Source organism: Phocoena sinus, chromosome 6 (genome assembly GCF_008692025.1).
Source record: "Phocoena sinus isolate mPhoSin1 chromosome 6, mPhoSin1.pri, whole genome shotgun sequence".
Lineage (NCBI taxonomy): Eukaryota > Metazoa > Chordata > Mammalia > Artiodactyla > Phocoenidae > Phocoena > Phocoena sinus.
Genome location: NC_045768.1, coordinates 63,224,438 through 63,238,145, shown reverse-complemented (window position 1 = coordinate 63,238,145; position 13,708 = coordinate 63,224,438). Strand labels below are relative to the sequence as shown.

At 37.5% G+C, this 13,708-nt stretch overlaps 1 protein-coding gene across 6 annotated transcripts in view; it reads left to right on the top strand.

Annotated features, from left to right (window-relative positions):
• Nucleotides 1-13,708, top strand: part of MPDZ (multiple PDZ domain crumbs cell polarity complex component) — a 171,358-nt gene that overhangs the window by 120,136 nt on the left and 37,514 nt on the right. For 4 of the 6 annotated variants that reach the window (XM_032634997.1, XM_032635000.1, XM_032635003.1 and 1 more), the window contains 3 exons: nt 2,190-2,282; nt 8,781-8,958; nt 12,021-12,131. In XM_032634997.1, coding sequence (XP_032490888.1) covers nt 2,190-2,282; nt 8,781-8,958; nt 12,021-12,131 — 382 coding nt within the window. The remainder of the gene's footprint in view (nt 1-2,189; nt 2,283-8,780; nt 8,959-12,020; nt 12,132-13,708) is intronic. The other 2 variants (XM_032635002.1, XM_032634998.1) reach the window with 1 other exon arrangement.

Sequence of the window (13,708 nt, the reverse complement as noted above, 5' to 3'; positions counted from 1 at the left end):
CACATGAAAGAGAGTTATTATAGTTGACAGAAATTTTGTTGATATTCAATAGCAAACATGAGTGCAAAATTCATTCTTGGCTGAGTGAGTGCTGGGGAACAGAACCGGTCCATTCTGCTCTTTGGAGCACATGATCCAAGACCCATAAACCCCAGCCTAAGATGGATAAAGAATAATCAGCACATTTACAGGAGCATATCTGAGTCAGTGAAATGACTTGAGATTGGAGAATCATTTGAAGAGAATGGGGTTTTTGTATCAGAAGACTCAGGATATGCATCATCTTATAGCTCAAAGGGCAGGAACATGTGATGTAATGTGTGTGCTTGGGTCTGAGCAGCTCCCCCAGCTTGGGCTTTAGGGGTAAGAACTGAATATTTTAGGTACTCTTTCAAAGTTCTCACTCCTGTCTATGTTCCTTACCTGCTTTTTCTATCATATTCTCTCCAGTGGTGTTTCCAGAGGGTTAGGCCTTGTATCTGCCTTGCATCTTACAAATTGAGCTTCACTCAGACTAGTTCTCACTCAGCTACTTAACATCGTTTTGAAAATCTTTCTTTGGATCCATTCTCAACCATCGTGTCCCACTGTCGGGCTTAGGCTCTGGGGACCCCAGCCTCATTTAGAGTCTCCTTTCTCAGTTTACACAGAGGGGGAATTTAGTCACACAACCAATGGGTAGGAACCACAGGCAGGTGGATTTCCTTTTAAAAGATGAAAAACAAAAATCTAACATTCAGGTCAGAGAAAGAATGAGACGTTCAGGAGAGCCTGGACAAATTATTGGGCAGAAAATGTTGGGAAACATTCAAACACAGTTGGATTATTGGATTAGATGACTTCTCATCTCAAAGTCTGAAGATGATATAATTTGACAGAATTATATCTGTTCGGATATACTACTGTGTATCGCTAAGGTGTATTTTCATGTTCATGCTGAGTAGAATTCAAATTCATTATTCCTGTCAGGGGAGAATGGATATAATCTGAAACATATTACTGTCTTGAGATTTTTTTCAATTTTCTATAAAAATCAACTGCAAACATTTATTGAATTAGAGTTTTTAAAGCCTTCTCTATTTTCAAAAGAACATGTTGGCAATGTTTCTTTAGAAATCCATTTTTTACTAACAGCGTAAGGCCACACCGTAATTGATTTAACCATTCTCTATGGCCCTTACAATGCCATTTGTTGATGCAAAGTGTTCCTTTGGGAAAACAAAATGTTTCTTGACAAGGTTATATTTTATGGTTTTATTTATAGTCACGTAACAGATTGGACACATTTTGCTGTATGCCTGGCATTTGGCAAAATCTGAATTCCTACAGAAATTGAAAACTGACCTTGAACACAAGCGTACTGCAAACTGCTTCCTGTAAGAATTCTGTGTCTGGCTCCTTTGGATGGCTGAGCTGGACCATAAGCATTTTTCCATCTGTCTTCAAAAGTTGAAGGGAAAGCATTGGTCCATCCTGAGGAAGCAGATATGCTACATTCCTGGTGTACTTGATGATAAGCTCTTTCAGGCCAGGATCGATCAGGGCTTTGCAAGCTTATAACCCACGTGGTGCTGCTACTTTCTTGCGCATGGTAAGCATTTAAGAAATAACTTGTTGGGCTTCCCTGGTGGCGCAGTGGTTGAGAGTCCTCCTGCCGATGCAGGGGACGTGCGTTCGTGCCCTGGTTCGTGCCGTGGAGCGGCTGGGCCTGTGGGCCATGGCGGCTGAGCCTGCGCGTCCGGGGCCTGTGCTCCGTGACGGGAGAGGCCACAATGGTGAGAGGCCCGCGTACCACAAAAAAAAAAAAAAAAAAAAAAAAAAAAAAACCCAAAAAACTTGTTGAATAGCTCTCTTTAAAATTCTGGCATTTTCCCTTTCTTTTCATGCCTTTCCATTCTTCGTCTGTGTTTCATTAGGAAAGAGACAGACTAGACAAGATTCTTTGTGTTCTGCTGTATCTCCAGACTCAGTTATAGTAGATTGATTCTAATGTAAGGCTTTTATGTAATATGAAATACGGGTTTTATTTTTCCCCTTAATGTAAATTATTATCTACTTATTAGTTAAGTATGGTGAAAATATAAAGCAGTTCTGCATTTTTAGCCAAACCAACAGTAAAGTACATACAAGACAACCTTGCATGGCTTTACTAGGATTTGGGAGTACTCAACTGTGTAACTCTTTAACAGAGACATTCCAGAGCTACCAGAGCGAGAAGAAGGAGAGGGGGAAGAAAGTGAACTTCAAAATGCAACATACAGCAGTTGGAATCAATCCAGGCGGTAAGAACTATTTCTGTCTTCCACCTACTCGGTGTTTAAAGATAGGGAGGAGTGGTTTCAAGTATTGGATTACAACTTGCTACTGTGACTTTGAGCAAGTAGTTTAATATCCCTTACCCTCCATTTCCACATGGGCACAGTGGAGAAGATAATTTGTATCACACAGGGTTAAACTAACATGTATTTGAGGATTTGACACATAGTAGGGACTAAATAAAGTAGAGAAAATTAGGCATAGGTAGTTGGAATATTTTTTGTAGAGTTGATCTTAGGTAAACCACCAAATGTTAACTTGAAATTTTTCTAGCATTTGTAGAAACTAGATATTCAAGTATATATATTCAAAATGTGTGTGTAAGCATCTTATCATAGGCTGCAGTTATTCTAACCCATGCTCTTTCTAGAACGAATCTCATATATAATAGAGAAGACGGCTTCCCTAAATCTGCTCGGATATACTACTGTGTATCACCAAGGTGTATTTTCATGTTCCTGCTGAGTAGAATCAGATTCAGTCTAATAGGAATTTTTTGAATCCCGATTATGGACCCAGATGAGAGGCAGGTGATTTTGTGAAAAACAGGGAAGTGTAAGGCATAAATACTGCCTTTAAGGAAGCTATTATGCATTTGGGGAGGCAAGATATAGAGACACACAAAGTAATTAAGAAAAATGTGAGGTATTTTGCATTAAGTGTAAAATATAAGTAATAGTTGGGTACTTTCTCTAAACAGATCTAAAAAGTGACCATCACAAAGGTGCCTTTTACATAGTAAATACTTAATATTTATTCTACAATGAATAAATAAAATTTGAGAGAGAGAAAAATTTCTACTCTGCGGATGTGTAGTAGTTTGATGAGTTTCCTTGCTCACCAATGAGCTTGAGGCTACAGCCATCACATGTAAGCATTCTCTAGGTCAAATCCTGTTCAAAGTATAGGAAACCTTTTATGTTGCTTTCACCAAAGACAGTAAGCATTTTCAGCCATCTAAAATGACTTTTTGATTTGAATTTTTTAAAAACTGTTTAGACTGCTTAGAGAAATTAAGGTCTTTCTACATTATTACCCACATTGAGAATATAAGTGGTAGATCTGTGGCAGAAAAAATATTATAAGATACTAAGTTTCTTGTTTATTTGAAGAAAGAGGCAGAAGTAAGTTAGATAGAATTATAAATATTAGGTGAAATTATATATCTATCTTTATGTATATATACACACAGTGGAATGTTACTACTCAGCCATAAAAATAATGAAATTCTGCCATTTGCAGCAACATTTGGACCTAGAGAATATTATGCTTAGTGAAATAAATCAGATAGAGAAAGACAAATACTGTATTATATCATTTCTACGTGGGATCTAAAAAATAAAACAAACAAATGTATATGCAAAACAGAAACAGACTAACAGATATAGAAAACAAACTAGTGGTTACCAAAGGGGAGAGGGAAGGCTGCAGGGACAAATTAGGGGTAAGAGATTAAGAGATATAAACTACTATGTATAAAATAGATAAGCAACAAGGATATACTGTATAGCACAGGGAACTATAGCCATTATCTTGTAATAACTTTTAATGGAGTATAATCTGTAAAGATACTGAATCACTGTGCCGTACCCCTGACATTAATATATGTTAAAGCAACTGTACTTCACTTAAGAAACATTTTTGAAATAATAATTAAATTTTTAATTTAAAAATAAATAATAGAACCTTTTAAATTTGGAGAAGTCAATATCATAATGCATGTAAAGTCCTTAGTACAGTGCCCAGTACAGAGTGAGCACTCAGTCAGTGTCGGTCTTATCAGCATCTTCATCATCATTACTCATAACAACGAAAATAAAGCATTGAACACAGGAATCATTATGAAATTTTCTTATGAGAAGGGTGTAACTTATGGACCAGAAGATTTTTATACTTTTATCCTCGATTTTAGCCTTCACGTCAGCCTAAGAGGTGTCTCTAAAGGCAGTAACTAATTTACAGAGAGGATATGTCTGCTTCCATAAATCGTAAAGAAGATACTCTGCCGTCCCTAACCTACATAGAAGCACTAAGGTATTTTGGGGGGAAAGTTCATGAGGAAGCTTACCAAAATAGCCAGAGCTTTTAGTAAATGAGGAGCAAGTGTTATGAATATGCTTTACAACATTGGAAACCTGCTAGGACATTTTTTCATGCAGTCAAGAAAAATTTACTTTGTGTGGAAATAGAGAATACTTTTTAGCGAAGCGTACATTTTAAGATTGTAAATAATCTGTGTTACACTTTTGTGTGATTTTCATGTACAGGATTGTAACATACTGTATGTATCATTTTCCAGCTTACTTTTCTCTCAAACCAGTGTCTTGGAGATCTATCATGTTGATACTTAAATATCTAATTCATTCAGTTTATTTGTTGCAGTGCATTTCAGTATATGAATATACCACAGTTTATTCTCATTGATATTTGAGTAGTTAATTATTATTATAATAATTCTGTGTAGTAACTATATCTTATTTTCTTATATGTATGGATGACAATTTATCTAGGTGTATATCCCAAAGTGGAATTGCTGGCTCATAGATTTAACTGTATTATTTACTGGAAGTTGTCAAATTGCTTTTTAAATTGACTATACCAATTTTTTACTTTATTTCCAATATATAAGAGTTTCCTTTTCCCCACATCTTTGTTACCACATCATATGATCATTTAAAAACTGTTTTTGTCAACCTGATGGGTAGAAAATGGTAAGTTATCTTAGTAAACAATGTATAGGTATAACAGGATTGAGGTGCTGGGGTACACATTTGCTCATTTGTCGTATGAATTCAATATTATACCTTGTTGACATTACTTCAGTAATTGTAATTATAATCATCATAATAAGAGTAATCAGAGATTTACTGATTGCTTAGTATGTCCCAAAGCTTTGTGTTGCACGTTACATGTATTCATGAACGTAATCCTCACCGGAGCTCTCTGATGTCGAGACTCTCGTTGGATCCGTTTCCCAGCTGAGGAAAGTAAAAGAGAGACTAAAGAAGTTGCAGAGGGTCACACAGTTGTTAAGGAGCCGAAGGGCAGGACTTGAGTCCAGGAGCTCTTGGTTCTAAGTTCAAGCAGCCTGGCCTCAGAGCTCTGCATTACCTTTGCTTTTCTGAATTTCACCCTTTTTTAAACCTGTGTCCCCCAGAAAGGCTGCCGTTTTTCTGTAAAACCAGCTCTGCACATGTTCTGTATAATTTTTCTTTTATAGGTCTCTTTTTTTTTTCTTTCCACGGAACGTTCACCATGTTCTGCTCCGTGAATCCTGAGTCTGGTTCCTCAGTGCTAGGGTCCTTTTAGCAGCTCTGGCTTTGGTTATCTGCTCTGACGTTTTGAGGAGTTACAGCCTTTCCTCTGAGGAGTGGATCTGAAACCACTTTACTGTCTGTGCCACATCCTGAGGAAGCACAAGGTGCTGGTACCCAAAGGCTGTTTATAACCTCTCTGTGCCTCTTCCCTTTGTAAACTGGGGCTGACAAGAGTATCCACCTCAGGAGTGATTTGAGAATTAAAGTGTATGGAACTCACTTAGAGAACAACGCTGAGCACATGATAAGCCCTTAATAAGTGTTTGCTGTGCTGCTCTTTTTAGTATTCGGGGAATCATAAGAGCCAATCTCTAGTTTACACCAACCACAAAGAGCCCTAGGAGACATTTTCTTTCATTCTTTCTTTTATTTTTTTTTTTACATTTTTAAAAGAAGAGCTGGGCTTCCCTGGTGGTGCAGTGGTTGAGAGTCTTCCTGCCGATGCAGGAGACACAGGTTTGTGCCCTGGTCCGGGAAGATCCCACATGCCGTGGAGCGGCTGGGCCCGTGAGCCATGGCCGCTGAGCCTGTGCGTCCGGAGCCTGTGCTCCGTAACGGGAGAGGCCACAGCAGTGAGAGGCCCGCGTACTGCAAAAAAAAAAAAAAAAAAAGAGCGAGGAAGCCCCATCTATGTATTTTGGATTCTTAAATATTAAACACAATGGCTAACTCTGCTGACTTTAGTACTTTGCCATTTTACCTTAGGAAATGGAAGAAGTTGGTTCTTGTCTTTCCCAGAATTCCTAGAATGAAAGAAAATGATGAATAGAATTTTAACTAGTTTAAGCTATTCTCACAGATTTGTTAAGATCAAGAATCATGGTGAGATCCTTTTAGACTAAACAATAGATCTCTAGGATCTTAGATTTCTAATAAAGAAAAAAGTGCTGACCAAAGAAAATGTGGGTTTCATCATCACCTTCATGTGACCAGTTGCCTGCCCTCTCACTCCACCTGTAGTACTCTTTTATCCCAGTCTTTTCTTACTGTGACCTCCCTCATTGCACAGGAGTCCTACCTCCATCCTTTCGTTTCCTCTGGGAGCACCTCAAATGTCAAGTTTGAGGGCATGCTGGACTGTGCTTTCTTCATTTATCTGATGTCCAGTGTCAGCTGATTCCCTTCCTGCAGCTGGGAGTAGACTGCACAGTCTCATTACCTATCTCAGAGCTTTCTACTCAGTATCTCTGTTTGCTTCCAGTCACCTGAGCTGCTCCTTCATCTTGGCCAGACACCTCGCTGCAAATCACCTTATTCTTATATCCCGCCTTTTCAAAAGACACGTATTTTCAACTCATCCATAACTCTGACAGCTATTTGCAGTTATCAGATAAGAGTTCATGCGGTTATTATGTGGGTAGAGGAAGTACATTCAGGACACAGGCAGTAGCAAGCGCCATGGCCCCAAGGCGGGAGAGCATGTCTGATGAACCTAAGGAACAGCAAGATGATATTGTAGCTGGGCTGGAGAGAGGAAAGTGGAGAGCTGTGAGGGATGCATTTAGAAGGTGGTGATGGGATCAGGTCACGGAGGATCTTGTTAGCGCTGCTAACAAGAACTGCTCTTCTTGCGCTGACTGTTAGTTTCTAGATCTGTGTTGGCAAGACTGACTTCTACAGAGGTAGGCTTCTGATGCAGTGCATGCAGAAATGTTCTCTCTCTTGATTGGGTTGCCAAGCTAAGAAGGTACCATCTGTTTGAGGGTAGCTGAATTTTTTGATGTCTGCAGTATTAGAGCTTCTGGAAAATGGTCCTTTTACATTCATCGGTGCCCCAGCCTGGAGTATGAGTCCAATATTAACCTGTAACAAATCAGCTTCAGAAATACATTACTATTTATCAGCCCCTATAAAACACATAATTGGAAGAGTATTTAAAATGATCTTGTTTTACTACTAGTAAAACCTTAATAAATCGAGCAAATAATATTTGCAGAAATTAACATACGTAACATTTTATTCCCTTGAATTTAAAAAAATGTGTTTCCTATTATAATTTCTGAATCATTTTTTAGTGTGTTAGGTCAGTGGCATTAAGTGTGTTTACATTGCTCTGTAACCATCACCACCATCCATCTCCGGAACTTTCTTCGTCTTGCAAAATTGAAACTCTGTACCCATTAAATCGTAACTCCATCCCCCACCCCATGCATCTTCTAGCAACTACCATTCTATTTTATGTCTCTATGGATTTAACTACTCTAGGTACATCATATAAGTGGAATCATATAGGATTTGTCCTTTATTTCACTTAGCTAGCTTATTTCATTTAGCATAACATTCTCAAAGTTGATCTATGTCCTAGCATGTGTCAGAATTTCCTTCCTTTTTAAGGCTGAATAATGTTACTTTGTATTTATATACTGTTTTGTTTATTCATTCATCTGTCCATGGACACTTGGGTTGCTTCCACCTTTCGGCTGTTGTGAATAATATTTCTATGAACATGGCTGTACATGTATGTTTTCAGGACCTTGCTTTGAATTCTTTTGGGTATATACCCAGGAATGGAATTGCCGGATCATATGGTAATTCTATTTTTAATTTTTTGAGGAACTTCCATACTTTTTTCCATAGCAGCTGCAACATTTCACATCACTACCAACAGTGTACAAGGGTTCTAATTTCTCCATAATTTCTAAAATTTTTCCCTGCCAACGCTTATTTTCTGGGTTTCTTTTTTTTTTTTTTTTTTTTTTTTTGATAGTAGCCATCCTACTTAGTGTGAGGTGGTATTTCATAGTACTTTTGATTTACCTAATGTTAGTGATGTTGAGCATCTTTTTATGTGCTTATGGGACATTTGTATATCATCCCTAGAGAAATATCTAGTCAAGTCCTTTGCCCAATTTTTGATCTGTTTGTTTTCTTCTGTTGTTGAGTTTTAGGGGTTCTCTAGATATTCTGGATGTTCATCCCTTATTAGATATGTGGTTTGCAAATATTTTTCCCATTTTGTGGGTTGCCATTTTACTTTTTTGATGAACAAAAGCTTTAACTTTTATTGAAGTCCGGTTTGTCTGTTTTTGGATTTGTTGCCTTGTGCCTTTGGTGTCATAGCCAAGAAATCATTGCCAAACCCAATATTATGAGGCTTTGCTCCTATACTTTCTTATGAGAGTTTAAAATTTCATTTATTTTTTATAGGGTTGAACTTTGGCGAGAACCAAGCAAATCCTTGGGCATCAGCATTGTTGGTGGACGAGGGATGGGGAGTCGTCTAAGCAACGGTGAAGTGATGAGGGGCATTTTCATCAAACATGTTCTTGAAGATAGTCCAGCTGGCAAAAATGGAACCTTGAAACCTGGAGATAGAATAGTAGAGGTACCCTCCAGTGAGCTTTCTGTGCTAAAACTATTCACCTGGGCCGTCCTCTTTACCAAGGGAGTCATCATCTTTACACTGACCCAACATTAGAGTAAAATGTGTTTGCTGTTAAAGCATTTCATTCTTATTTGTTTGTTTTCATCCATAATTTTTCTCTTCAGTATATGATGACAGATTATATATCTCGATGTAGAGATGGGTGTTTGGGGGTATAATCAACTTTTTAAAAAAAACATTGGCACTAAGATAAAATAATTAAGTTCAGTTTAAAGAACGAAGCAAATTTCTTGGGGAAATCATTGAATCGTTTAAAAGTATACGTACACGCACAGAATGTGTACATCATAATTAATCCCTTAAATGAGATTTTATTTCTAGAAATACTTAAATGTTGTTGGATGAGATTTTTTAAAGTGAGTCTTTTTAGTAAACTTTTTATGCTAAGATCCTGATTGCCTTTTATATAAATGTTTCCCCCACCACCCCTGCCAATCCAGGCGTGGATTTTTGTCCATCTCAGTGCTGTGCCCATTCCCCATCCATCACTAAGGGCTGTGTGTGTGTGTGTGTGTGTGTGTGTGTGTGTATGTGTATGTGTGTGCACGTGTGAGTTGGTACGTACACACGTGTGTACGCATGTGTGAGTACTTCGTTATGTGTGAGAGAGAAGCGTTTGGTCAAACTGTACCTAATCCCTTAATTCAAAGCTAGGTTTAATATTTTAAATTAACTCTTCTCGCACGAGTGACTCATCATTTACTCAACAAATATTCCTGGAGAAGCTGTTGCATTCCAGGTGCTGTAACAGACTCTGGGCGTCCCACGGTAAATAAAACACTGTGCCTGCCTGTCAAGTGGGACAGACTTGACAAGTGATCAAGTCACTTCAGAACAGTGTGATGAATTATTTGATCAGCATAAGCATAGTTTTAGTTTAGGTTAGAGGAAGGGGTAGCTGAACCCAGGTTTGCTGAGTTTCCAGGATTTAGAGAGAAGACTAAAAGAGACAACTTCCAAATAGAAACCGATCACTTTGTTATTATAACAACCATTATTTTTACTTTGTACAAATGATTGTATCTCATTTTCTAAACCCATATAACTTAGGCACTAAAATGCCTTAATTGTGTAGAAGAAGGTTATCCATGTCAGTCACAACTTTGAAATGAACATTTTGGGCATTGATCTATTTCTTCCTTTACTGATTGTCTCTGAGAGTTGAAGAAGGAAGAAGATTGAGACTTGAGAGAAAGCAAGGGCCATGTCTGGTGTTTTGTTTTTTTTTCTTCTGACCATTTATAAGGAAGAATGATGGGCTTTTTTTTCTCTCTTCCTGCATCTTTACTTTTCATTAGATGATACCTTAGCCCCCTGTTAAAGGATTCTTTTTTAGTTATAGTACTACATAAAATTTCTAATTTAAGATTATCACAAGGCAGTTTATTTTATAGGTACTTCACTATTGAATACCTTTGACCTAAGTAAAAAAAAGTAAGAAATGTTTATAAATTATTTCAAGAAAAGATTAATCATAGTTTTCACCAAAATGTTTGTTTCAGTGTATTAAGAGAGTTAAAACATCCCTTTCAAATTGAAAAGAAAGGATTTTTGCGTGTGGTAAAATACTGCTAAGCAACAGTTTGTTGAATGTTGTTACGTGCAAGGGCTTTTTTCTGTAAATAAGGAGCCTTAGGCCTCTGTAATCCTGGGGATTCTAGAACATGTCTCTGCTAAGAGTTTCTGAAAATGTATGTAAATTAGAGACCTGAGAAGTATTCCATTCTAAGTATAGAGTTCTTTGGACTTGAGCAAAGATATTTAATGTCCTGTTAAATTTTCCCACTAATGGAATATATAGTAAACATAAATACTGTTATTTTACAAAAAGTTAGAAGCCTTTTTTTTTTTTTTTGCGGTACGCGGGGCTCTCACTGCTGTGGCCTCTCCCGTTGTGGAGCACAGGCTCCGGACGCGCAGGCTCAGCAGCCATGGCTCACGGGCCCAGCCGCTCCGCGGCATGTGGGATCTTTGCGGACCGGGGCACAAACCCGTGTCCCCTGCATCGGCAGGCGGACTCTCAACCACTGCGCCACCAGGGAAGCCCTAGAAGGCATTTTTAATATGAACTGAAAGAGATGTTGTTATTTCATCTAAGTATCAACATGAGGGAAGTTTTTAATTAAATATAGTATATAATTCTTTTAAAGGTGATAATGTTCTATGCAGAGATCTAATAATTTTCTTTTTCAGAATTATGTCTACTCTGATTTTTCTATTTTGTTGTATATACCATTCTCTGGTAATTGGAAATGATAAAATTATACCAGTGTCCTATAGTTTTCTGGCAGGATTAGCATTTGGCCTTTCAAACTATTTTCCTTCCTATTCATATAGTGCATAAGCTGAGCTGATCATCACCAAGGCAAACCATGGTCAATAAAAAGTTACAAAATAACTTTCACTTTCAAGCTATTTATATAAGAATTACTAACAGATAAGCACAATTTCTTGGCTTCCAGCTCCTACCACGTCTACTGCAAAGATTCTTTTGCCAAACTAACCTTACCATAACGTGATTTTTCTGAACATCAGAATTTTGTTTTTAACTTCAAGCTTCCTGTACAGAGAGAAATACACAAAGCCTCACACACCCACTTCCCAAACCACTCTGTAAAGAATTGGAAGAAAACGTGTAAAGTGACTTTCATGATGAAAGCAGTGCTGCTAGGCAGTTCCCTTATATTATTTCTTTAATGATGTTGATTTATTAATTTAAAGGAACAACTGGGCAACGTAAGGGAAGCAGAAGCAGAGCCTTCATTCTAATTGATTATTATTTCAGTTGATTATTGGAGACAGAAATCTGTGTCCAAAACAAGGGACCACAAGTCTGCTGGACAAATGAAAAGTTCTGGAGCCTCATAAGTACTCTCAATTATTTTTGAATCTGAAACAGATTTTTTAGGAGACTCACCCAGGATCCTCAAAACTCCAGATCGACAAATTGTTCTGTTGTTCTGTAGCTTCTTGAAATGTTAAGCTGAGGCCTTCCATTGCAGGTGGATGGCATGGACCTCAGAGATGCAAGCCATGAACAAGCTGTGGAAGCCATTCGGAAAGCAGGCAACCCTGTAGTCTTTATGGTACAGAGCATTATAAACAGACCAAGGGTAAGCAAACACAAAGGGCAAGGTAGGCATATCCAAACAGTATTCAACTTGGAATCTAATGTATCCAGGGCCAAGTTGTTTCTAGGACCTGAGATCGAGTCTTGAAATCTCAGGAGACTTTTTAGAAGTTTATTTTGCTTTTTTTTTTTTCCCATTGAGTTGTCCTGGAAATCCCTTCTACCATGTTTAACAGACACTTGAAGCCTGTTAAAAACACACAAGTAGGATTCATTGGTGGCTCATAGGCATCTAGATGGATAATTATTAGTGTTCACTCTAGTCATAAAATATTTAAGTTGTTAAGAGGGTTGTGGTGGAGTCATTCAGGTTGAGAGTCTGTGACGTCTAGTCAAGTCCCTTAGAAGCCAGAGAGATTTCATTTTCTTTATAAATTTATTCTCTGGACAGAATTTCCAGTTTATGCAATCTCATGATTTCCTGTGCATGATCTTTAATGTATTTGTCTATCCCAGTGAACATTAACTTTCCCCATGATGGATTTTGTTTAAACTGTATCTAGTGATTTCATACCTGCTGTTTCCCAGCCATCATCACTGACTGTGTAGCTCTCATTACCGTATTGCCCCTGGTGGACAGAGACCTACTAATGCATTTTACTGTCAGTCGTCACAGGTGAAATGGCTTTAAAAAATGTTTTAGAAATTCTAAGCACATTCAGTGAATGTTGTTTATGAAGATACTAAGTGAAGCTTTGTGTATTCGATGTGTTGAAAATTATGAAGACGAAAATTATGCCAAGAGTTTAAAACTGTTTTTTTCTATTTCTTCTTTATGCCTCGGTGAAAAAAATAATATTTTCCTGTGCAGCAGTTCTTGAGTATTTTGGGGCCACATACCCCTTAGAAAGTTCTTCACATTTACTGCAAAGTTTGCACAGCATTTCAGGAGTTTCCTAGATGTCCTGAGGCTCATAGAGAATTTCCACTTCCGGATTTAAGAACCCCTGTCATACTGAATCTCTTTGAAATACCTCCTTATTAGTTTTTAGGGTTTGTTGTATTTAGAAAGATAATGTTAACACATGTGAGGGAAGTGAAAAGAATCATAGAAAAAAGAATCATAGAAAACTTAAAATACATAATTTTATGTATAATACATTTAATTTTAATTCTTAAAATTAAAAATTTAAGATAGCAGTGCTCAAGTGAACAGGTTTTTAGATGAGATCAGTAAAAGGAACTTGTCAATATTCTGTGCCCTGGGAAACAAAGTGACCAGATTTATCCTATTGGTTTTTCCCTTTGTTGTCAAGACAGGTGTAGCTCTGGTCTGAGTTCACTGTAAGAAATGAAATAGTAGTTCTTAATGTAAGCAGTTATCTTCACATCTGCAGTTTTTAATCATTCAGTTGTTGATTGTTAGGTGATAATTATCCATTCAGATGAGAAAATCTGCCAAATGGTGGGGCTGTATCATCTTGCATTCTTTTCAGATGCTATTCAGTTTGTTTAAATAACTACAGATCTTTCTACGTTTGTTTCCATTTGTTGTGTTAAACATAGACACAGTATGATAATGTTGGTAAATGGCTGTTTAAGTTAAGTTAAAGCTATTTT